This window comes from Meriones unguiculatus, chromosome 11 (assembly GCF_030254825.1).
Source record: "Meriones unguiculatus strain TT.TT164.6M chromosome 11, Bangor_MerUng_6.1, whole genome shotgun sequence".
NCBI classification, from domain to species: domain Eukaryota; kingdom Metazoa; phylum Chordata; class Mammalia; order Rodentia; family Muridae; genus Meriones; species Meriones unguiculatus.
Window position 1 is genome coordinate 19,345,214 of NC_083359.1, and position 25,621 is coordinate 19,370,834.

Below are 25,621 nucleotides of genomic sequence, written 5' to 3' on the forward strand. Positions count from 1 at the left end.
CCACCAGGGGAGGGAAGTGGGTAGAATTTAGGTAGGGACAGCATCCCCAGGGAGCACTACTCCTGTGTGAGCCCTTTCTGTTCTGTAATACATTTTCTACAACTGAGGACACCTGCAGTTGCAAATGAGTGTCCTCAATGCCATTGAGAGCAGGTTAGAGGATAATCCCCGGCTAGCAAGCAAGTGTTCTGTTGTAAATGGTAATTAATATTTACTATTGGTTTATCTTCTGCCAATGCTGCCTTTGATCCTAAACTGTATAACCAAATCACCACACAGAGACTGGGTTTTTAGTTAACCTAGAACACAGTGCTGGGCAATATTTACTCCCTCCCAAACCTTCAAGCCCTCAGTTTCCTAACATTTAGATTTCCCACATTATACTTGCTTTCTGTAATTTTAGGTTTGGTTCATGCTCCACCTCCTCCAAGATCTCTCCTCCAGCTCTGCTCTCCTTTCTCTCCTCCTCTCTCTCCTCCCACTCCTTTCCCTCCTTCTGTCTTCTCCCCTCTTTTCTGTCCTCTAGCTCCTCCATGCTCAACATTGTATGTAGTTGCTTTATCTTTGTCTTGTTTACGCAAGAGTTGAGACAGGATGCTTATAATGAGTATCACAATGCAATATCCGGATTGAAACCAGAGAGTTGGAGGTGGGGAAATCAGCGTTTGAATTAAGAAGGGTAAGGCCTATACATTTTAAAAGAACATTATACCGACAGTGTTCCTAATGTCTTGGTGACTGAATGAGTTGTCTTTGCAATCACAGTGCAGGAAGAATCCCTATGTTAAGGTGTGTAAATGGGTGGCAGCAAAGGCACTCATCGCAGCCCTGTGTTCCTTGCAGGTCCTTCCAGTAGCTCATGGACAGACTATGAGATCAGGATCTTCCTGATGGAGTGGGAAGTTGTTGAACAGCAAGTTGGCCACCCAGGCAAGAAGGTGCACAAGAAGACCAGAGCTCTGTGCCAGCGCCTCTCTCAGTGGGGCCTGAAGAAGAGCTGGACGAGTTGCTTCTACTTGTTGCTGAGCCTGCAGGATCTGCACAGGATTCTTTGTACTGAGAGACCAAGGGTGCAGCCCCTGTTTTCTCCCTATAGGGAGGCCCTGTACAGAATCCTGGGCCCCCATGTTCAGGAAAGCCCTGTCCCAGGTTAGTCTCTTCTGTGTTCATTCACCTTTCAAGTCCCAGAGAGAGCAGCCTGAGCTGGCCTGTCCTCCATGAGCATAGAGCAGAGTCCACCCTGCAGGGAATCCCCATTCTCACAGGCTTCTCTGGCAGAGAGCAAAAACCAAGGTCTGTCTTGCTCTTGGTGTACTTTCCACTGTCTACCCAAGGGAATAGAAATCGGACATGTTCAGGGTGGACCCAGACACACAGGACAGACCATTGCATAGCAGGACTCAGGGAGAGTGAGTATGCCTTGCTTAGGAGCTCTGATTCTTCTTCCTTTCAGGTCCTCTTTGTGATGGGTCTGGTGACCCCCAACTCTCCATGTATTGTCATCCTTCCTGGAACCAGCCTTGGGACTATGGTGTCCCTGTTCCTCGTGCAGAGCTTCAAGGGAACCCAGTGCCTATGATGTCCAAGGAGGATCCCCTGTTTTCCAGATGGAAGCCCTGGAACCCCGACTACCATCTTTCAGCTCCACACCTGCATCCTGCCTCTGTGCCAGGAGATTCAAGCTTCCAGCAGCCCTGGTCCACTGCAGAATAACAGCACCCAGACACTCACTGAAGTCTGTGCTGTTTTTTAAAGTGTATTTCCTGAAAAAAACCCAGAATCGTGCAACCCTGTGTCTGTGTCCATTTCCCTCTCCTATCTCCTATGAGAAACAAATGTGAAATTAAATAAATGTCTCTACAGTAACTCAAATGCCTTGTCTTGGTCACTTCCGCAGTCAATTGTTCTTTGTAGGGGTTCATTCCCTGGAGTCCTGAGACTTGCTCTCTGCAGTCTGTGTCTATCTAACTTTGACCTGGAGATTCCTCTCACAACAGGGCAACATCTGCTCCATACTCAGCTGCTCATGCTGTTTTCATTCTAGTCCTCCTGCCACAGAATGCTTCTTCTTTGTTTCACAGCCTCAAATTTTCCATAAGGCAATGGAAACTGGTGTGAGGTTTCCATTCCACCACAGAAAGTACAAAGGCCATGCTTTATACAGTATGATACAAACAAACAAACAAACAAACAAACAAACAAACAGAGGATGAGTCTTAGATCACAAATTGTTTCTGATGGCAGGAAGGAAAGTGAACAGACTGGTGCTTCCAGACTGTGACCCATACTTTCACATCCTTGACCTTTTAGTCCACAGAAGGTTGCATTCTTTGTTATGGTTTGGGAGCTATGGTCCTGTTGGTGAAGTGTGTCACTAAAGTTAAGTGTTGATGGTCCCAAGCCACCTGTCATGTCCCAGTTCTCTGCTGTTTTCCTCTGGTTCATGGCTTGAGTTCTCCATCTCCCCATTAGCTGCCCTGCCTTGGGTGACATTTGCTTCTAGTTCCCTACTCATTATAAACGGGGACCATGATGCATTAGAGAGAAGCCAGTGGCAACACCTTCATCACACCATCTGTAAGAAGAGCTGAGTGGTCCTGTGGAAGGGGCAAGGGCTCAGGACACAGGCATTCAGGCTGTTAACAGTGCTCAGATGAACTTTTTTTTTTTTTTTTTTTTTGCCCTGTTTTTGGAGACAGGTTTCCCTCTGTTTAGCTCTGGCTCTCCTGGGAACTTAGATCTGGAGATGTAATGCCAGGTTCATGGGACCCTCAGAGACCACCAGGAGATGACTGGTTCATAAAAGCAATCAAACTCAGGACTAAAGTCTCACTGACACAGCAGTAGAAAAGTGGGACCCTGAGCTCTGAGTGAGCAGGATTTTTGAAGGGAAGGTCTGTGAGCAGGGGTTTCCATGACAGCAATCAGTGTAATACATGATTCCACGACAGCACAGAGTGTGGGGCACATGTCTTGATGGTACAGGATTAAGTAAGAGTTAGAGGGGCGAGGTGACCTTCTCTGAGGCACATAACCACAGTTCCTTAAGGCATAGGACCACAATGGCTAAGGCATATCATCACAATGGCTATTCTTCTAAACTACATCTGAAACGTTGGGGAGAGTTTTCCCACCGGATTCCCAACCGATTCTCATGGATTATTGCCAGGGAGATTATTTATTTTCTATAAAGCATTAATTCTGTATTACTCCCTGGAGGCTGTTGCTAGGAGAGTTAACCTTCTTTTCTGCCAAGTGTACATTCTTTGATATTTCCTGGTACCTGAATTCAACTCCCAATCAAGAAGGCTCTTTATTTCCAAATGGAGTTATACCCAGGCTAACTTAAACTCTTCATTCCCCCCTTTTCTTGTTATTAAAGAGGCCAATCTTGGGCTCTTACAGTCCATGGTCAGCCTCAAACTGCTGGTACTGGGTTCTTATACTCATCGACTGTATTATCCCTAGTCTTTGCCTAATATATCCTAACAACTTTTTAAGCATGGTCCAATAATGACCAAAAGCAAAAGATCCTGCCTTGGAGCTGTTAGAATTCTGGCTTTGTAATCAAGTACTGTCGTACTAGTTTCTGCTCCAGCTCAGCAGGTCCCCAAGATAATAGCTAATGTCAGGGAGTCCCCTTGGACCTAGGATTTCAGCCTGTTAGGTGGGATTTGGGGCCGAGGATCTCCTTTTCTGAAACTGCTTCAGCGCTGACAATAGAACCATTGGCATCAGGGGCTAGGAAGGCTGAAATGCCAGCCAAAGTTTGGGCAATGGGGCATTCCTCAGAAACTTATGGATAGGTGATCCATCCGAGGAGGCAGTGAGCAATCATGTCAGCGTCCAGCAAGTTCAGATCTCAGCTCCATTCTTTTGAATGAGCCAGACCTTTTCTTGATTTTTAGACCATATAAAATTTTTATCAGAACCCTTTTCATTATTCTATCATTTTGATATAATATATTATAAAAACTTCAATTTTCTTAATTGGCTCAACTAATATGGCTTGGTTTCATTTGGTAAAATTAACAGAATGAATCCCAAAGTCTTTTGTCCATCCCCAAAGAATTGAGAAAGTGTTTCAAGTGCCCTGTTAGAATGCCCAAGTTCATTGTCTAAAATGCCTGATAAACCTCAAAATATTTCTTAGCCTTAAACATAATTTTTAATCCTGTTGTTGCAATATCAAAATAAGTTACCCATTTTAGAAATGAAGTCAGAAAATATAAGCAAAATTTTAAAGGTCAAAATCAAATTTTTATCACTGCAAACATTTCATTCAGTACTTTTAAAATCAATACCACGTGTATTATTTTGATGTTGGCGGCTAGCAAGACATATATATATACAAGTTCTTATATACAAACACATGGAGGTGCAGTTTTAATATTTCATAGTTTCAAACCTTATGATTTTTATAAATCTTTTTTTAAAGACAGGACAGAAATCGTGTAAAGTCTTAATCCATTTAGTAATCCATAATCAGACATCAACATATATGTTCATATATATATAAAACACAGTTACCTTATATATCCAAAACCAACAAACAAGACTATAAATCTTAATTTTATTCCCTTTAGCTGTAATTTCAAGGGAGGATCATCTTGCTACCCATTGAATCCAATATTTATGACCATAGAGGCTTGCAGCTTTCTTATTGAGAGGTTGCTGTTTCCCCTCTAAGAGCTGTCTGCTTGCACAGAAGCCTTCAACATTTTTCAAAACCTTTTGTATCAATTTGAGCAGTAGCATCAGTCTGAAGGTTGGGTACTATAGGGGCTGACATCCCATATATAATCTCAAAGGGAATTAAATCTAGCTGGTAAGGGGAATTCCTAACCCTATAAATGGAAAGGAGGGGAACATCACTCAGTCAGTGCCAGTCTATAAGGTCAGTTTACTGAAGGTGTCTTTTAATGTTTTATTTATTTTCTCTATCGCTCCTGATCTTTGGGGCCTATATCTCCAATCTGCAGCAATAAACTTAGCTACACTCTGACTTACCTTCGACACAATTGCTGGTCCAAGCATCCAGAGTTCAGCACTAAAGCCATTAATGTATTTCTGCCTAACTTTCCAATGTAACATGGAGATGGGGACTAAAAATACAGGCTAAGAAGAACTGACAAAAAGTGGCCCAGCTCTATTGGTGGCTGATTACCTCCAGCTGTACCCACAGTTAAAATGTGAGAGTTTCAGATCATGGATACACTTAATTGTTGCTCATTCCATTGTAGGCAGTTTTACCTGTTACTCACAAAATGTTTCAGGAAATCAAAAAGTCATGAGACCTGAATTTGAGATAGCTCAAACAGACCTCAGATGAGTTTTTTCCCTGGTCTGGGGATTCCTCACTTTTCCCATTTATTAGACAAATTTTAATTTCTGTTTCTACTTTAAATTTGTCTCAGCAGATTTTCACCTGGTTGAGACTGCAAGCTGAGATCTGAACTTCCTGGAAGCTGACATGATTACTCACTGCCTCCTCGTATGGACCACCTAACCAGACACTTCTGAGGACTGCCCCTTTGCCCCTGCTGCGAACGGTAGTTTCAGAAGACGAGACCACCGGCCCAATATCCCGCCTACAGGCTGAAATGCCAAGTCAAAGGGGGCTCCCTGACATTATCTATTACCTTGGGGATTGCTTTTCCACACACACAATGCTTTCCCGCTACTACCTGTCTCCTCCACTGTTTCCCTGGTTTTGTGCCTTTTGGTAAAGATATTGCCAGGCTCCTCTTGTTATAAATGATGATGAAAATACCCCCATTCTCTTTTACCAATAAAGACTCAGGAGTCAGCTGCTGGGGTGCAAACTTGGTAGCTCTGAGAGACAGAGAAACAACCCAGCTGACCTTCCTTCTATGCACAGGTCTGAATTGAAACAACTCAAAAGTCTCACTAGCACAAAGTCAGTCAAGGAGGAAAACCCCAAAATCCCAAGCCCCCAAAGCCAGGGAACAGAGGACCTGAAGCCTAAGCTAAAGTCAGAGGTTGAGGTAAAGCCCCTTCTTCTCCAAGCTGTCTTTATGCATCCCCCAGCCACACACACACACAATTCACAGTCCCTCCTACACCCTAATCTTGGCAACAGGTGTCTTGCTCTGAAAGTTGATTTAGGGTTAGATCCAGTAGCCAGAGAGCTCTTGAACCTAACTTGATTAGATCGTATCTAATAAAGAGATCTCTTGGATTAACGGTGTGTGCTAGGGCTAGAGGAGCCACACCATTATAAGCTGTTTAGGAGAACAAAAAGCTTTTGGATTAAAGGTGTGTTTGTTATGATTCAACCAAACAGTAGAGAGGGTTTTGGAATTCGCAATTTTGGTGTTCAAACTAGACTAAATATTGTACAAGAAACTTAACTGCCCCAATTTCTATGGGTTGGTTACTAGCTTAGAGAGTCTTCTTCTTTATTAATTCATTTTTTTTGTGAAGACAGGCTTTCACTGTGAACCAGATGCCCTGCCTTCTGAGTGCCGGGATTAAAAGCATGGGTGACCACGCCCAGCTGAGAGACCATTGACAATTGCTGAATAATGGACTAAAAGCCTTCTGTAGGTCTCAGGTTGTCTTTCAAAGTTCAGAAGAAGGAAAGATGTCTAACAAGTATGTTCAGTTTTGAATTGGCCAGCCATGGCAGCCCATATCTTTAATCCCAGGAGCCAGAACCACAGCAAAGACTGTTGCTTTGAAATACTGAGTTCCAGGATGGCCAGGCCTCTGTCAATAGACCCTGTCTCAAAAGGGGAATTTGAACTAGTTGAGGTCATTTCTTGTACATACTTGCTTTGTTCTATACAATTGGGTCTAACTACACAGCCTTAACACTCAAGAAAGCAGGGCCTTCCTCCTGCCTCAGCCTCCTAAGAGGGGATTAAAGGCTGCTGGCTCACCTCTTCTGATCCACCCTACACAACCAGGTTGTGATTTAATTACCACTTAGAGCTTTATAAAGGGCCAGTTCTGCACACAATGCTCAGTCTCCAGAATCCCAGGGAAGAGAACACAGCTCTACCTCCTCACTCCACACTCTCAGCCACCAGGACTCACTGAGCCCCAGTTCCAAGACCCTGTGGAGCAGATCAGGCCTCTGGAGAGTAATGCAGGTGACTTGTAGTGGTGTGAGTGAGTGAGTGAGTGTGTGTGTGTGTGTTTGGAGGTGGGAGGAGAGGACACCAACTGTCATGATGTGTTGAGGGTGTCTGGTTTGCCTGTTTCAGTTCCTCTCAGAAATGTTATAGCCCAATCTATGGGGTGTCTCTGACATGTATCTCCTCCCTTCCATGGGAACATGACATCATTTGGTTTCCATTCAGGGAGCCTCATGGAAGGTGTTGTGGACTGTGTTCAGAGCCATGACTCTTGGCAAGACTAGGTTAACTACCGTGATCGTGAACCTGCCTCCAGGATTCATTTCCACAGGGTTCTCCTCCAGTATTCATGGGAGGCCTTCCCTGCTTACACCAAGGTTTCCCCATAGGTGACAGAGAGGAGTCCTTTGTATTCATGATGCTGGCTCCATCATCCACTCCCAGCTAAGAGACAGAGATTCCTCAAGCAGGAAAAGGGCTTTACTATTCTCTTTATTCACTTTTCAACAGACACAAGAAAACCAAGGTGAATATTTGAGAAACATCACCACGGAATCCCAAGTGGGATGGAGTGAGAAGAATGCAAGACAAAGACCCTCAGGTATTCAGAGGCAACTCTGAGCAAAAACCCAAAATCTTCTACCATGTTTCATTTTTTGAGGTATCCTGCCGTAGGCAAGATCCCAAATGAGCACCTGTACCGTGTGTGCCAGGGACAGACTTGAGGTTGGATGTCTCTGACTTCTGTTCTTCTTGCATGAGATCCAAAATCTTAGAGGCTGTGTGTGCCACCAGGGGAGGGAAGTGGGTAGAATTTAGGTAGGGACAGCATCCTCAGGGAGCACTACTCCTGTGTGAGCCCTTTCTGTTCTTCAATACCTTTTCTACAACTGAGGACACCTGAAGTTGCAAATGAGTGTCCTCAATGCTGTTGAGAGCAGGGTAGAAGGCAGTCCTGCGCTAGCAAGCAAGTGTTCCTAATGTCTTGGTGACTGAATGAGATCGCTTGGCCTTCATAGTGCAGGATGCGTCCCTAAGTTAAGGTATGTAAATGGGTGGCAGCAAAGGCACTCATAGCAGCCCTGTGTTCCTTGCAGGTCCTTCCAGTAGCACATGGACAGACTCTGAAATCAGGGTCTTCCTGATGGAGTGGGAAGGTGTTGAACAGCAAGTTGGCCACCCAGGCAAGATGGTGCACAAGAAGACCAGTGCTCTGTGCCAGCGCCTTTCTCAGTGGGGCCTGAAGAAGAGCTGGACAAGTTGCTTCTACTTGCTGCTGAGCCTGCAGGATCTGCACAGGATTCTTTGTACTGAGAGGCCAAGGGTGGAGCCCCTGTTTTCTCCTTATAAGGAGGCCCTGTACAGAATCCTGGGCCTCCGTGTCCAGGAAAGCCCTGTCCCAGGTTAGTCTCTTCTGTGTTCATTCCCCTTTCAAGTCCCAGAGAGAGCAGCCTGAGCTGGCCTGTCCTCCATGAGCATAGAGCAGAGTCCACCCTGCAGGGAATCCCCATTCCCACAGGCTTCCTTGGCAGAGAACAGAAACCAAGGTCTGTCTTGTCTGTTGGTGTACTTTCTACTGTCAGCCCAAGAAAATGGAAATCGGACATGTTCAGGGTGGACCCAGACACACAGGACAGACCATTGCTTAGCAGGACTCAGGGAGATTGAGGATGCCATGCTTAGGAGCTGTTTCTTCTTCCCTTCAGGTCCTCTTTGTGATGGGTCTGGTGACCCCCGTCACTCCACGTACTGTCAAACGCCATGGAACCAGCCTTGGGACTATGGTGTCACTGTTCCTAGTGCAGAGCTTCAAGGGAACCCAGTGCCTATGATGTCCGAGGAGGATTCCCTGTTTTCCAGATGGGATCCCTGGAACCCTGACTCCCCGGATCAATTCCACAAGTATATCCTGTCTCTGTGCCGGAAGACCTAAGCTTCCAGCAGCCCTGGACCACTGTAGAATAACAGCACCCAGGCACTCAGTGAAGTCTGTGATGTTTTTTAAATTATATTTTCTGAAAAACAACCCAGAATCGTGCAACCCAGTGTCCGTGTCCATTTCCCTCTTCTCTCTCATATGAGAAACAAATGTGAAATTAAATAAATGTCTCTACCGTAACTCAACTGCCTTGTCTTGGTCACTTCCGTGGGGTACATGAGTAGAGAGGGGCAGGCAATTGTTCTTTGTAGGGGTTCATTCCCTGGAGTCCTGAGACTTGCTCTCTGAATTCTGTGTCTATCTACCTTTGACCTGGAGATTCCTCTCACAACAGGGCAACATCTGCTCCATACTCAGCTGCTCATGCTCTTTTCGGTCTATTCCTCCTGCCACAGAATGCTTCTTCTTTGTTTCACAGCCTCAAATTTTCCATAAGGCAATGGAAACTGGTGTGAGGTTTCCATTCCACCATAGAAAGTACAAAGGCCATGCTTTCTACAATATGACACAAACAATCAAACAAACAAACAAACAAACAAACAAACAAACAGAGGATGAGTCTTAGATCACAAATTGTTTCTGAGGGCAGGAAGGAAAGTGAACAGACTGGTGCTTCCAGACTGTGCCCCATAGTCTCACATCCTTGACCATTTTGTCCACAGAAGGTTGCACTCTTTGTTATGGTTTGGGAGCTATGGTCCTGTTGGAGGAAGTGTGTCACTAAAGTTTAGTGTTGATGGTCCCAAGCCACTGTCATGTCCCAGTTCTCTGCTGTTTTTCTCTGGTTCATGGCTTGAGTTCTCCATCTGCCCTTTAGCTGCCCTGCCTTGGGTGACATTTGCTTCTAGTTCCCTACTCATTATAAATGGGGACCATGATGCATTAGAGAGAAGCCAGTGGCAACACCTTCATCACACCATCTGCAAGAAGTGCTCAGTACTCCTGTGGAAGGGGCAAGGGCTCAGGACACAGGCATTCAGGCTGTTAACAGTGCTCAGATGAACTGGTTTTTTTTTTTTGCCCTGTTTTTGGATACAGGTTTCCCTCTGTTTAGCTCTGGCTCTCCTGGGAACTTAGATCTGGAGATGTAATGCCAGGTTCATGGGACTCTCAGAGACCACTAGGAGATGACTGGTTTATAAAAGCAATCAAACTCAGGACTAAAGTCTCACTGACACAGCAGTAGAAAAGTAGGACCCTCAGCTCTGAGTGAGCAGGATTTTTGAAGGGAAAGTCTGTGAGCAGGGGTTTCCATGACAGCAATCAGTGTAATACATGTTTCCATGACAGCCCAGAGTGTGGGGCACATGTCTTGATGGTACAGGATCAAGTAACAGTCAGAGGGGCGCGTTGACCTTCTCTGAGGCACATAACGACAGTTCCTTAAGGCATAGGACCACAATGGCTAAGGCATATCATCACAATGGCTATTCTTCTAAACTATATCTGAAACGTTGGGGAGAGTTTTCCAACTGGATTCCCAGCCGATTCTCATGGATTATTGCCGGGGAGATTATCTATTTTCTATAAAGCATTAATTCTGTATTACTCCCTGGAGGCTGTTGCTAGGAGAGTTAACCTTCTTTTCTGCCAAGTGTACATTCTTTGATATTTCCTGGTACCTGAATTCAACTCCCAATCAAGAAGACTCTTTATTTCCAAATGGAGTTATACCCAGGCTAACTTAAACTCTTCATTCCCCCCTTTTCTTGTTATTAAAGAGGCCAATCTTGGGCTCTTACAGTCCATGGTCAGCCTCAAACTGCTGGTACTGGGTTCTTATACTCATCGACTGTATAGTCCCTAGTCTTTGCCTAATATATCCTAACAACTTTTTAAGCATGATCCAATAATGACCAAAAGCAAAAGATCCTGCCTTGGAGCTGTTAGAATTCTGGCTTTGTAATCAAGTATTGTTGTACTAGTTTCTGCTCCAGCTCAGCAGGTCCCCAAGATAATAGCTAATGTCAGGGAGTCCCCTTGGACCTAGGATTTCAGCCTGTTAGGTGGGATTTGGGGCCGAGGATCTCCTTTTCTGAAACTGCTTCAGCGCTGACAATAGAACCATTGGCATCAGGGGCTAGGAAGGCTGAAATGCCAGCCAAAGGTTGGGCAATGGGGCATTCCTCAGAAACTTATGGATAGGTGATCCATCCGAGGAGGCAGTGAGCAATCATGTCAGCGTCCAGCAAGTTCAGATCTCAGCTCCATTCTTTTGAATGACCCAGACCTTTTCTTGATTTTTAGACCATATAAAATTTTTATCAGAACCTTTTTCATTATTCTATCATTTTGACATAATATATCATAAAAACTTCAATTTTCTTAATTGGCTCAACTAATATGGCTTGGTTTCGTTTGGTAAAATTAACAGAATGAATCCCAAAGTCTTTTGTCCATCCCCAAAGAAATGGGAAACTGTTTCAAGTGCCCTGTTAGAATGCCCAAGTTCATTGTCTAAAATGCCTGATAAACCTCAAAATATTTCTTAGCCTTAAACATAATTTTTAAACCTGTTGTTGCAATATCAAAATAAGTTACCCATTTTAGAAATGAAGTCAGAAAATATAAGCAAAATTTTAAAGGTCAAAATCAAATTTTTATCACTGCAAACATTTCATTCAGTACTTTTAAAATCAATACCACGTGTATTATTTTGATGTTGGCGGCTAGCAAGACATATATATATATATACAAGTTCTTATATACAAACACATGGAGGTGCAGTTTTAATATTTTATAGTTTCAAACCTTATGATTTTTATAAAACTTTTTTTTAAGACAGGACAGAAATCGTGTAAAGTCTTAATCCATTTAGTAATCCATAATCAGACATCAACATATATGTTCATATATATATATATAACATAGTTACCTTATATATCCCAAACCAACAAACAAGACTATAAATCTTAATTTTATTCCCTTTAGCTGTAATTTCAAGGGAGGATCATCTTGCTACCCATTGAATCCAATATTTATGACCATAGAGGCTTGCAGCTTTCTTATTGAGAGGTTGCTGTTTCCCCTCTAAGAGCTGTCTGCTTGCACAGAAGCCTTCAACATTTTTCAAAACCTGTTGTATCAATTTGAGCAGTAGCATCAGTCTGAAGGTTGGGTACTATAGGGGCTGACATCCCATATATAATCTCAAAGGGAGTTAAATCTAGCTGGTAAGGGGAATTCCTAACCCTATAAATGGAAAGGAGAGGAACATCACTCAGTCAGTGCCAGTCTATAAGGTCAGTTTACTGAAGGTGTCTTTTAATGTTTTATTTATTTTCTCTATCGCTCCTGAACTTTGGGGCCTATATCTCCAATCTGCAGCAATAAACTTAGCTACACTCTGACTTACCTTTGACACAATTGCTGGTCCAAGCATCCAGAGTTCAGCACTAAAGCCATTAATGTATTTCTGCCTAACTTTCCAATGTAACATGGAGATGGGGACTAAAAATACAGGCTAAGAAGAACTGACAAAAAGTGGCCCAGCTCTATTGGTGGCTGATTACCTACAGCTGTACCCACAGTTAAAATGTTAGAGTTTCAGATCATGGATACACTTAACTGTTGCTCATTCCATTGTAGGCAGTTTTACCTGTTACTCACAAAATGTTTCAGGAAATCAAAAAGTCATGAGACCTGAATTTGAGATAGCTCAAACAGACCTCAGATGAGTTTTTTCCCTGGTCTGGGTTTTCCTCACTTTTCCCATTTATTAGACAAATTTTAATTTCTGTTTCTACTTTAAATTTGTCTCAGCAGATTTTCACCTGGTTGAGACTGCAAGCTGAGATCTGAACTTCCTGGAAGCTGACATGATTACTCACTGCCTCCTCGTATGGACCACCTAACCAGACACTTCTGAGGACTGCCCCTTTGCCCCTGCTGCGAACGGTAGTTTCAGAAGACGAGACCACCGGCCCAATATCCCGCCTACAGGCTGAAATGCCAAGTCAAAGGGGGCTCCCTGACATTATCTATTACCTTGGGGATTGCTTTTCCACACACACAATGCTTTCCCGCCACTACCTGTCTCCTCCACTGTTTCCCTGGTTTTGTGCCTTTTGGTAAAGATATTGCCAGGCTCCTCTTGTTATAAACGATGATGAAAATACCCCCATTCTCTTTTACCAATAAAGACTCAGGAGTCAGCTGCTGGGGTGCAAACTTGGTAGCTCTGAGAGACAGAGAAACCACCCAGCTGACCTTCCTTCTATGCACAGGTCTGAATTGAAACAACTCAAAAGTCTCACTAGCACAAAGTCAGTCAAGGAGGAAAACCCCAAAAACCCAAGCCCCCAAAGCCAGGGAACAGAGGACCTGAAGCCTAAGCTAAAGTCAGAGGTTGAGGTAAAGCCCCTTCTTCTCCAAGCTGTCTTTAAAGATCCCCCAGGCATACACACACACAATTCACAGTCCCTCCTACACCCTAATCTTGGCAACAGGTGTCTTGCTCTGAAAGTTGACTTAGGGTTAGATCCAGTAGCCAGAGAGCTCTTGAACCTAACTTGATTAGATCGTATCTAATAAAGAGATCTCTTGGATTAAAGGTGTGTGCTAGGGCTAGAAGAGCCACACCATTATAAGCTGTTTACGAGAACAAAAAGCTTTTGGATTAAAGGTGTGTTTGTTATGATTCAACCAAACAGTAGAGAGGGTTTTGGAATTCGCAATTTTGGTGTTCAAACTAGACTAAATATTGTACAAGAAACTTAACTGCCCCAATTTCTATGGGTTGGCTACTAGCTTAGAGAGTCTTCTTCTTTATTAATTCATATTTTTTGTGAAGACAGGTTTTCACTGCGAACCAGATGCCCTGCCTTCTGAGTGCCGGGATTGAAAGCATGGGTGACCACGCCCAGCTGAGAGACCATTGACAATTGCCGAATAATGGACTAAAAGCATTCTGTAGGTCTCAGGTTGTCTTTCAAAGTTCAGAAGAAGGAAAGATGTCTAACAAGTATGTTCAGTTTTAAATTGGCCAGCCATGGCAGCCCATATCTTTAATCCCAGGAGCCAGAACCACGGCAAAGACTGTTGCTTTGAAATACCGAGTTCCAGGATGGCCAGGCCTCTGTCAATAGAGCCTGTCTCAAAAGGGGAATTTGAACTAGTTGAGGTCATTTCTTGTACATACTTGCTTTGATCTATACAATTGGGTCTAACTACACAGCCTTAACACTCAAGAAAGCAGGGCCTTCCTCCTGCCTCAGCCTCCTAAGAGGGGATTAAAGGCTGCTGGCTCACCTCTTCTGATCCGCCCTACACAAACAGGTTGTGATTCAATTACCACGTAGAGCTTTATAAAGGGCCAGTTCTCCACACAATGCTCAGTCTCCAGAATCCCAGGGAAGAGAACACAGCTCTACCTCCTCACTCCACACTCTCAGCCACCAGGACTCACAGAGCCCCAGTTCCAAGACCCTGTGGAGTAGATCAGGCCTCTGGAGAGTAATGCAGGTGACTTGTAGTGGTGTGAGTGAGTGAGTGAGTGTGTGTGTGTGTGTGTGTTTGGAGGTGGGAGGAGAGGACACCAACTGTCATGATGTGTTGAGGGTGTCTGGTTTGCCTGTTTCAGTTCCTCTCAGAAATGTTATAGCCCAATCTATGGGGTGTCTCTGGCATGTATCTCCTCCCTTCCATGGGAACATGACATCATTTGGTTTCCATTCAGGGAGCCTCATGGAAGGTGTTGTGGACTGTGTTCAGAGCCATGACTCTTGGCAAGACTAGGTTAACTACCGTGATCATGAACCTGCCTCCAGGATTCATTTCCACAGGGTTCTCCTCCAGTATTCATGGGAGGCCTTCCCTGCTTACACCAAGGTTTCCCCATAGGTGACAGAGAGGAGTCCTTTGTCTTCATGATGCTGGCTCCAGCATCCACTCACAGCTAAGAGACAGAGATTCCTCAAGCAGGAAAAGGGCTTTACTATTCTCTTTATTCACTTTTCAACAGACACAAGAAAACCAAGGTGAATATTTGAGAAACATCACCATGGAATCCCAAGTGGGATGGAGTGAGAAGAATGCAAGACAAAGACCCTCAGGTATTCAGAGGCAACTCTTAGCAAAAACCCAAAATCTTCTACCATGTTTCATTTTTTGAGATATCCTGCCGTAGGCAAGATCCCAAATGTGAACACCTGTACCGTGTGTGCCAGGGACAGACTGGAGGTTGGGGGTCTCTCACTTCTGTTCTTCTTGCATGAGATCCAAAGTCTTAGAGGCTGTGTGTGCCACCAGGGGAGGGAAGTGGGTAGAATTTAGGTAGGGACAGCATCCCCAGGGAGCACTACTCCTGTGTGAGCCCTTTCTGTTCTGTAATACATTTTCTACAACTGAGGACACCTGCAATTGCAAATGAGTGTCCTCAATGCCATTGAGAGCAGGTTAGAGGATAATCCCGGGCTAGCAAGCAAGTGTTCTGTTGTAAATGGTAATTAATATTTACTATTGGTTTATCTTCTGCCAATGCTGCCGTTGATCCTAAACTGTATAACAAAATCACCACACAGAGACTGGGTTTTTAGTTAACCTAGAACACAGTGCTGGGCAATATTTACTCCCTGCCAAACCTTCAAGCCCTCAGTTTCCTAACATTTAGATTTCCCACATTATACTTGCTTTCTGTAATTTTAGGTTTGGTTCATGCTCCACCTCCTCCAAGATCTCTCCTCCAGCTCTGCTCTCCTTTCTCTCCTCCTCTCTCTCCTCCCACTCCTTTCCCTCCTTCTGTCTCCTCCCCTCTTTTCTGTCCTCTAGCTCCTCCCTGCTCAACATTGTATGTAGTTGCTTTATCTTTGTCTTGTTTACACAAGAGTTGAGACAGGATGCTTATAATGAGTATCACAATGCAATATCCGGATTGAAACCAGAGAGTTGGAGGTGGGGAAATCAGCGTTTGAATTAAGAAGGGTAAGGCCTATACCTTTTAAAAGAACATTATACCGACAGTGTTCCTAATGTCTTGGTGACTGAATGAGTTGTCTTTGCAATCACAGTGCAGGAAGAATCCCTATGTTAAGGTGTGTAAATGGGTGGCAGCAAAGGCACTCATCGCAGCCCTGTGTTCCTTGCAGGTCCTTCCAGTAGCTCATGGACAGACTATGAGATCAGGATCTTCCTGATGGAGTGGGAAGGTGTTGAACAGCAAGTTGGCCACCCAGGCAAGAAGGTGCACAAGAAGACCAGGGCTCTGTGCCAGCGCCTCTCTCAGTGGGGCCTGAAGAAGAGCTGGACGAGTTGCTTCTACTTGTTGCTGAGCCTGCAGGATCTGCACAGGATTCTTTGTACTGAGAGACCAAGGGTGCATCCCCTGTTTTCTCCCTATAGGGAGGCCCTGTACAGAATCCTGGGTCCCCATGTTCAGGAAAGCCCTGTCCCAGGTTAGTCTCTTCTGTGTTCATTCACCTTTCAAGTCCCAGAGAGAGCAGCCTGAGCTGGCCTGTCCTCCATGAGCATAGAGCAGAGTCCACCCTGCAGGGAATCCCCATTCTCACAGGCTTCTCTGGCAGAGAGCAAAAACCAAGGTCTGTCTTGCTCTTGGTGTACTTTCCACTGTCTACCAAAGGGAATAGAAATCGGACATGTTCAGGGTGGACCCAGACACACAGGACAGACCATTGCATAGCAGGACTCAGGGAGAGTGAGTATGCCTTGCTTAGGAGCTCTGATTCTTCTTCCTTTCAGGTCCTCTTTGTGATGGGTCTGGTGACCCCCAACTCTCCATGTATTGTCATCCTTCCTGGAACCAGCCTTGGGACTATGGTGTCCCTGTTCCTCGTGCAGAGCTTCAAGGGAACCCAGTGCCTATGATGTCCAAGGAGGTCCCCTGTTTTCCAGATGGAAGCCCTGGAACCCCGACTACCATCTTTCAGCTCCACACCTGCATCCTGCCTCTGTGCCAGGAGATTCAAGCTTCCAGCAGCCCTGGTCCACTGCAGAATAACAGCACCCAGACACTCACTGAAGTCTGTGCTGTTTTTTAAAGTGTATTTCCTGAAAAAAACCCAGAATCGTGCAACCCTGTGTCTGTGTCCATTTCCCTCTCCTATCTCCTATGAGAAACAAATGTGAAATTAAATAAATGTCTCTACAGTAACTCAACTGCCTTGTCTTGGTCACTTCCGCAGTCAATTGTTCTTTGTAGGGGTTCATTCCCTGGAGTCCTGAGACTTGCTCTCTGCAGTCTGTGTCTATCTAACTTTGACCTGGAGATTCCTCTCACAACAGGGCAACATCTGCTCCATACTCAGCTGCTCATGCTGTTTTCATTCTAGTCCTCCTGCCACAGAATGCTTCTTCTTTGTTTCACAGCCTCAAATTTTCCATAAGGCAATGGAAACTGGTGTGAGGTTTCCATTCCACCATAGAAAGTACAAAGGCCATGCTTTATACAGTATGATCCAAACAAACAAACAAACAAACAAATAAACAAACAAACAAACAGAGGATGAGTCTTAGATCACAAATTGTTTCTGATGGCAGGAAGGAAAGTGAACAGACTGGTGCTTCCAGACTGTGACCCATAGTTTCACATCCTTGACCTTTTAGTCCACAGAAGGTTGCATTCTTTGTTATGGTTTGGGAGCTATGGTCCTGTTGGTGAAGTGTGTCACTAAAGTTAAGTGTTGATGGTCCCAAGCCACCTGTCATGTCCCAGTTCTCTGCTGTTTTCCTCTGGTTCATGGCTTGAGTTCTCCATCTCCCCATTAGCTGCCCTGCCTTGGGTGACATTTGCTTCTAGTTCCCTACTCATTATAAACGGGGACCATGATGCATTAGAGAGAAGCCAGTGGCAACACCTTCATCACACCATCTGTAAGAAGAGCTGAGTGGTCCTGTGGAAGGGGCAAGGGCTCAGGACACAGGCATTCAGGCTGTTAACAGTGCTCAGATGAACTTTTTTTTTTTTTTGCCCTGTTTTTGGAGACAGGTTTCCCTCTGTTTAGCTCTGGCTCTCCTGGGAACTTAGATCTGGAGATGTAATGCCAGGTTCATGGGACCCTCAGAGACCACCAGGAGATGACTGGTTCATAAAAGCAATCAAACTCAGGACTAAAGTCTCACTGACACAGCAGTAGAAAAGTGGGACCCTGAGCTCTGAGTGAGCAGGATTTTTGAAGGGAAGGTCTGTGAGCATGGGTTTCCATGACAGCAATCAGTGTAATACATGTTTCCACGACAGCACAGAGTGTGGGGCACATGTCTTGATGGTACAGGATTAAGTAAGAGTTAGAGGGGCGAGGTGACCTTCTCTGAGGCACATAACCACAGTTCCTTAAGGCATAGGACCACAATGGCTAAGGCATATCATCACAATGGCTATTCTTCTAAACTATATCTGAAACGTTGGGGAGAGTTTTCCCACCGGATTCCCAACCGATTCTCATGGATTATTGCCAGGGAGATTATTTATTTTCTATAAAGCATTAATTCTGTATTACTCCCTGGAGGCTGTTGCTAGGAGAGTTAACCTTCTTTTCTGCCAAGTGTACATTCTTTGATATTTCCTGGTACCTGAATTCAACTCCCAATCAAGAAGGCTCTTTATTTCCAAATGGAGTTATACCCAGGCTAACTTAAACTCTTCATTCCCCCCTTTTCTTGTTATTAAAGAGGCCAATCTTGGGCTCTTACAGTCCATGGTCAGCCTCAAACTGCTGGTACTGGGTTCTTATACTCATCGACTGTATTATCCCTAGTCTTTGCCTAATATATCCTAACAACTTTTTAAGCATGATCCAATAATGACCAAAGGAAAAGATCCTGCCTTGGAGCTGTTAGAATTCTGGCTTTGTAATCAAGTACTGTCGTACTAGTTTCTGCTCCAGCTCAGCAGGTCCCCAAGATAATAGCTAATGTCAGGGAGTCCCCTTGGACCTAGGATTTCAGCCTGTTAGGTGGGATTTGGGGCCGAGGATCTCCTTTTCTGAAACTGCTTCAGCACTGACAATAGAACCATTGGCATCAGGGGCTAGGAAGGCTGAAATGCCAGCCAAAGTTTGGGCAATGGGGCATTCCTCAGAAACTTATGGATAGGTGATCCATCCGAGGAGGCAGTGAGCAATCATGTCAGCGTCCAGCAAGTTCAGCTCTCAGCTCCATTCTTTTGAATGAGCCAGACCTTTTCTTGATTTTTAGACCATATAAAATTTTTATCAGAACCCTTTTCATTATTCTATCATTTTGATATAATATATTATAAAAACTTCAATTTTCTTAATTGGCTCAACTAATATGCCTTGGTTTCATTTGGTAAAATTAACAGAATGAATCCCAAAGTCTTTTGTCCATCCCCAAAGAATTGAGAAACTGTTTCAAGTGCCCTGTTAGAATGCCCAAGTTCATTGTCTAAAATGCCTGATAAACCTCAAAATATTTCTTAGCCTTAAACATAATTTTTAAACCTGTTGTTGCAATATCAAAATAAGTTACCCATTTTAGAAATGAAGTCAGAAAATATAAGCAAAATTTTAAAGGTCAAAATCAAATTTTTATCACTGCAAACATTTCATTCAGTACTTTTAAAATCAATACCACGTGTATTATTTTGATGTTGGCGGCTAGCAAGACATATATATATATATATACAAGTTCTTATATACAAACACATGGAGGTGCAGTTTTAATATTTTATAGTTTCAAACCTTATGATTTTTATAAACCTTTTTTTTTAAGACAGGACAGAAATCGTGTAAAGTCTTAATCCATTTAGTAATCCCTAATCAGACATCAACATATATGTTCATATATATATAAAACACAGTTACCTTATATATCCAAAACCAACAAACAAAACTATAAATCTTAATTTTATTCCCTTTAGCTGTAATTTCAAGGGAGGAACATCTTGCTACCCATTGAATCCAATATTTATGACCATTAGGCTTGCAGCTTTCTTATTCAGAGGTTGCTGTTTTCCCTCTAAGAGCTGTCTGCTTGCACAAAAGCCTTCAACATTTTTCAAAACCTTTTGTATCAATTTGAGCAGTAGCATCAGTCTGAAGGTTGGGTACTATAGGGGCTGACATCCCATATATAATCTCAAAGGGAGTTAAATCTAGCTGGTAAGGGGAATTCCTAACCCTATAAATGGAAAGGAGAGGAACATCACTCAGTCAGCGCCAGTCTATAAGGTCAGTTTACTGAAGGTGTCTTTTAATGTTTTATTTATTTTCTCTATCGCTCCTGAACTTTGGGGCCTATATCTCCAATCTGCAGCAATAAACTTAGCTACACTCTGACTTACCTTTGACACAATTGCTGGTCCAAGCATCCAGAGTTCAGCACTAAAGCCATTAATGTATTTCTGCCTAACTTTCCAATGTAACATGGAGATGGGGACTAAAAATACATGCTAAGAAGAACTGACAAAAAGTGGCCCAGCTCTATTGGTGGCTGATTACCTACAGCTGTACCCACAGTTAAAATGTTAGAGTTTCAGTTCATGGATACACTTAACTGTTGCTCATTCCATTGTAGGCAGTTTTACCTGTTACTCACAAAATGTTTCAGGAAATCAAAAAGTCATGAGACCTGAATTTGAGATAGCTCAAACAGACCTCAGATGAGTTTTTTCCCTGGTCTGGGGATTCCTCACTTTTCCCATTTATTAGACAAATTTTAATTTCTGTTTCTACTTTAAATTTGTCTCAGCAGATTTTCACCTGGTTGAGACTGCAAGCTGAGATCTGAACTTCCTGGAAGCTGACATGATTACTCACTGCCTCCTCGTATGGACCACCTAACCAGACACTTCTGAGGACTGCCCCTTTGCCCCTGCTGCGAACGGTAGTTTCAGAAGACGAGACCACCGGCCCAATATCCCGCCTACAGGCTGAAATGCCAAGTCAAAGGGGGCTCCCTGACATTATCTATTACCTTGGGGATTGCTTTTCCACACACACAATGCTTTCCCGCCACTACCTGTCTCCTCCACTGTTTCCCTGGTTTTGTGCCTTTTGGTAAAGATATTGCCAGGCTCCTCTTGTTATAAACGATGATGAAAATACCCCCATTCTCTTTTACCAATAAAGACTCAGGAGTCAGCTGCTGGGGTGCAAACTTGGTAGCTCTGAGAGACAGAGAAACCACCCAGCTGACCTTCCTTCTATGCACAGGTCTGAATTGAAACAACTCAAAAGTCTCACTAGCACAAAGTCAGTCAAGGAGGAAAACCCCAAAAACCCAAGCCCCCAAAGCCAGGGAACAGAGGACCTGAAGCCTAAGCTAAAGTCAGAGGTTGAGGTAAAGCCCCTTCTTCTCCAAGCTGTCTTTAAAGATCCCCCAGGCATACACACACACAATTCACAGTCCCTCCTACACCCTAATCTTGGCAACAGGTGTCTTGCTCTGAAAGTTGACTTAGGGTTAGATCCAGTAGCCAGAGAGCTCTTGAACCTAACTTGATTAGATCGTATCTAATAAAGAGATCTCTTGGATTAAAGGTGTGTGCTAGGGCTAGAAGAGCCACACCATTATAAGCTGTTTACGAGAACAAAAAGCTTTTGGATTAAAGGTGTGTTTGTTATGATTCAACCAAACAGTAGAGAGGGTTTTGGAATTCGCAATTTTGGTGTTCAAACTAGACTAAATATTGTACAAGAAACTTAACTGCCCCAATTTCTATGGGTTGGCTACTAGCTTAGAGAGTCTTCTTCTTTATTAATTCATTTTTTTTGTGAAGACAGGTTTTCACTGCGAACCAGATGCCCTGCCTTCTGAGTGCCGGGATTGAAAGCATGGGTGACCACGCCCAGCTGAGAGACCATTGACAATTGCCGAATAATGGACTAAAAGCATTCTGTAGGTCTCAGGTTGTCTTTCAAAGTTCAGAAGAAGGAAAGATGTCTAACAAGTATGTTCAGTTTTAAATTGGCCAGCCATGGCAGCCCATATCTTTAATCCCAGGAGCCAGAACCACGGCAAAGACTGTTGCTTTGAAATACTGAGTTCCAGGATGGCCAGGCCTCTGTCAATAGAGCCTGTCTCAAAAGGGGAATTTGAACTAGTTGAGGTCATTTCTTGTACATACTTGCTTTGATCTATACAATTGGGTCTAACTACACAGCCTTAACACTCAAGAAAGCAGGGCCTTCCTCCTGCCTCAGCCTCCTAAGAGGGGATTAAAGGCTGCTGGCTCACCTCTTCTGATCCGCCCTACACAAACAGGTTGTGATTCAATTACCACGTAGAGCTTTATAAAGGGCCAGTTCTCCACACAATGCTCAGTCTCCAGAATCCCAGGGAAGAGAACACAGCTCTACCTCCTCACTCCACACTCTCAGCCACCAGGACTCACAGAGCCCCAGTTCCAAGACCCTGTGGAGTAGATCAGGCCTCTGGAGAGTAATGCAGGTGACTTGTAGTGGTGTGAGTGAGTGAGTGAGTGTGTGTGTGTGTGTGTGTGTTTGGAGGTGGGAGGAGAGGACACCAACTGTCATGATGTGTTGAGGGTGTCTGGTTTGCCTTTTTCAGTTCCTCTCAGAAATGTTATAGCCCAATCTATGGGGTGTCTCTGGCATGTATCTCCTCCCTTCCATGGGAACATGACATCATTTGGTTTCCATTCAGGGAGCCTCATGGAAGGTGTTGTGGACTGTGTTCAGAGCCATGACTCTTGGCAAGACTAGGTTAACTACCGTGATCGTGAACCTGCCTCCAGGATTCATTTCCACAGGGTTCTCCTCCAGTATTCATGGGAGGCCTTCCCTGCTTACACCAAGGTTTCCCCATAGGTGACAGAGAGGAGTCCTTTGTCTTCATGATGCTGGCTCCAGCATCCACTCACAGCTAAGAGACAGAGATTCCTCAAGCAGGAAAAGGGCTTTACTATTCTCTTTATTCACTTTTCAACAGACACAAGAAAACCAAGGTGAATATTTGAGAAACATCACCACGGAATCCCAAGTGGGATGGAGTGAGAAGAATGCAAGACAAAGACCCTCAGGTATTCAGAGGCAACTCTGAGCAAAAACCCAAAATCTTCTACCATGTTTCATTTTTTGAGATATCCTGCCGTAGGCAAGATCCCAAATGTGAACACCTGTACCGTGTGTGCCAGGGACAGACTGGAGGTTGGGGGTCTCTCACTTCTGTTCTTCTTGCATGAGATCCAAAGTCTTAGAGGCTGTGTGTGCCACCAGGGGAGGGAAGTGGGTAGAATTTAGGTAGGGACAGCATCCCCAGGGAGCACTACTCCTGTGTGAGCCCTTTCTGTTCTGTAATACATTTTCTACAACTGAGGACACCTGCAATTGCAAATGAGTGTCCTCAATGCCATTGAGAGCAGGTTAGAGGATAATCCCGGGCTAGCAAGCAAGTGTTCTGTTGTAAATGGTAATTAATATTTACTATTGGTTTATCTTCTGCCAATGCTGCCGTTGATCCTAAACTGTATAACAAAATCACCACACAGAGACTGGGTTTTTAGTTAACCTAGAACACAGTGCTGGGCAATATTTACTCCCTGCCAAACCTTCAAGCCCTCAGTTTCCTAACATTTAGATTTCCCACATTATACTTGCTTTCTGTAATTTTAGGTTTGGTTCATGCTCCACCTCCTCCAAGATCTCTCCTCCAGCTCTGCTCTCCTTTCTCTCCTCCTCTCTCTCCTCCCACTCCTTTCCCTCCTTCTGTCTCCTCCCCTCTTTTCTGTCCTCTAGCTCCTCCCTGCTCAACATTGTATGTAGTTGCTTTATCTTTGTCTTGTTTACAGAAGAGTTGAGACAGGATGCTTATAATGAGTATCACAATGCAATATCCGGATTGAAACCAGAGAGTTGGAGGTGGGGAAATCAGCGTTTGAATTAAGAAGGGTAAGGCCTATACCTTTTAAAAGAACATTATACCGACAGTGTTCCTAATGTCTTGGTGACTGAATGAGTTGTCTTTGCAATCACAGTGCAGGAAGAATCCCTATGTTAAGGTGTGTAAATGGGTGGCAGCAAAGGCACTCATCGCAGCCCTGTGTTCCTTGCAGGTCCTTCCAGTAGCTCATGGACAGACTATGAGATCAGGATCTTCCTGATGGAGTGGGAAGGTGTTGAACAGCAAGTTGGCCACCCAGGCAAGAAGGTGCACAAGAAGACCAGGGCTCTGTGCCAGCGCCTCTCTCAGTGGGGCCTGAAGAAGAGCTGGACGAGTTGCTTCTACTTGTTGCTGAGCCTGCAGGATCTGCACAGGATTCTTTGTACTGAGAGACCAAGGGTGCAGCCCCTGTTTTCTCCCTATAGGGAGGCCCTGTACAGAATCCTGGGTCCCCATGTTCAGGAAAGCCCTGTCCCAGGTTAGTCTCTTCTGTGTTCATTCACCTTTCAAGTCCCAGAGAGAGCAGCCTGAGCTGGCCTGTCCTCCATGAGCATAGAGCAGAGTCCACCCTGCAGGGAATCCCCATTCTCACAGGCTTCTCTGGCAGAGAGCAAAAACCAAGGTCTGTCTTGCTCTTGGTGTACTTTCCACTGTCTACCCAAGGGAATAGAAATCGGACATGTTCAGGGTGGACCCAGACACACAGGACAGACCATTGCATAGCAGGACTCAGGGAGAGTGAGTATGCCTTGCTTAGGAGCTCTGATTCTTCTTCCTTTCAGGTCCTCTTTGTGATGGGTCTGGTGACCCCCAACTCTCCATGTATTGTCATCCTTCCTGGAACCAGCCTTGGGACTATGGTGTCCCTGTTCCTCGTGCAGAGCTTCAAGGGAACCCAGTGCCTATGATGTCCAAGGAGGATCCCCTGTTTTCCAGATGGAAGCCCTGGAACCCCGACTACCATCTTTCAGCTCCACACCTGCATCCTGCCTCTGTGCCAGGAGATTCAAGCTTCCAGCAGCCCTGGTCCACTGCAGAATAACAGCACCCAGACACTCACTGAAGTCTGTGCTGTTTTTTAAAGTGTATTTCCTGAAAAAAACCCAGAATCGTGCAACCCTGTGTCTGTGTCCATTTCCCTCTCCTATCTCCTATGAGAAACAAATGTGAAATTAAATAAATGTCTCTACAGTAACTCAACTGCCTTGTCTTGGTCACTTCCGCAGTCAATTGTTCTTTGTAGGGGTTCATTCCCTGGAGTCCTGAGACTTGCTCTCTGCAGTCTGTGTCTATCTAACTTTGACCTGGAGATTCCTCTCACAACAGGGCAACATCTGCTCCATACTCAGCTGCTCATGCTGTTTTCATTCTAGTCCTCCTGCCACAGAATGCTTCTTCTTTGTTTCACAGCCTCAAATTTTCCATAAGGCAATGGAAACTGGTGTGAGGTTTCCATTCCACCATAGAAAGTACAAAGGCCATGCTTTATACAGTATGATACAAACAAACAAACAATCAATAAACAAACAAACAAACAGAGGATGAGTCTTAGATCACAAATTGTTTCTGATGGCAGGAAGGAAAGTGCACAGACTGGTGCTTCCAGACTGTGACCCATAGTTTCACATCCTTGACCTTTTAGTCCACAGAAGGTTGCATTCTTTGTTATGGTTTGGGAGCTATGGTCCTGTTGGTGAAGTGTGTCACTAAAGTTAAGTGTTGATGGTCCCAAGCCACCTGTCATGTCCCAGTTCTCTGCTGT

The 25,621-nt window shown here is 44.4% G+C and overlaps 3 protein-coding genes and 1 pseudogene across 3 annotated transcripts; all 4 read left to right on the forward strand.

The window, feature by feature from the left end:
* Positions 1-797: 797 nt before the first annotated feature.
* LOC132646522 (putative uncharacterized protein MSANTD5) lies at positions 798-1,713 on the forward strand. The gene is made up of 2 exons (XM_060365058.1): positions 798-1,149; positions 1,454-1,713. Exons 1-2 carry the CDS (start codon positions 798-800, stop codon positions 1,711-1,713), a joined length of 612 nt encoding a protein of 203 aa, XP_060221041.1.
* A 6,441-nt stretch (positions 1,714-8,154) lies between these two features.
* LOC132646523 (putative uncharacterized protein MSANTD5) lies at positions 8,155-9,036 on the forward strand. The gene is made up of 2 exons (XM_060365059.1): positions 8,155-8,506; positions 8,810-9,036. The coding sequence occupies exons 1-2, from the start codon at positions 8,155-8,157 to the stop codon at positions 9,034-9,036; spliced, it is 579 nt and encodes a 192-aa protein (XP_060221042.1).
* A 7,045-nt stretch (positions 9,037-16,081) lies between these two features.
* Positions 16,082-16,996, forward strand: LOC132646524 (putative uncharacterized protein MSANTD5; annotated as a pseudogene).
* Positions 16,997-23,985: 6,989 nt separating this feature from the next.
* LOC132646525 (putative uncharacterized protein MSANTD5) lies at positions 23,986-24,901 on the forward strand. The gene is made up of 2 exons (XM_060365060.1): positions 23,986-24,337; positions 24,642-24,901. Exons 1-2 carry the CDS (start codon positions 23,986-23,988, stop codon positions 24,899-24,901), a joined length of 612 nt encoding a protein of 203 aa, XP_060221043.1.
* Positions 24,902-25,621: the final 720 nt, after the last annotated feature.

What these genes read in the sequence shown, in the direction of transcription:
- LOC132646522 (XM_060365058.1), top strand. Translation starts at nt 798, where the DNA reads ATGGGTGGCAGCAAAGGCACTCATCGCAGCCCTGTGTTCCTTGCAGGT. An exon ending in TCAGGAAAGCCCTGTCCCAG is followed by an intron (nt 1,150 to 1,453) that starts GTTAGTCTCTTC and finishes TCTTCCTTTCAG; the next exon opens with GTCCTCTTTGTGATGGGTCT.
- LOC132646523 (XM_060365059.1), top strand. Translation starts at nt 8,155, where the DNA reads ATGGGTGGCAGCAAAGGCACTCATAGCAGCCCTGTGTTCCTTGCAGGT. An exon ending in CCAGGAAAGCCCTGTCCCAG is followed by an intron (nt 8,507 to 8,809) that starts GTTAGTCTCTTC and finishes TCTTCCCTTCAG; the next exon opens with GTCCTCTTTGTGATGGGTCT.
- LOC132646525 (XM_060365060.1), top strand. Translation starts at nt 23,986, where the DNA reads ATGGGTGGCAGCAAAGGCACTCATCGCAGCCCTGTGTTCCTTGCAGGT. An exon ending in TCAGGAAAGCCCTGTCCCAG is followed by an intron (nt 24,338 to 24,641) that starts GTTAGTCTCTTC and finishes TCTTCCTTTCAG; the next exon opens with GTCCTCTTTGTGATGGGTCT.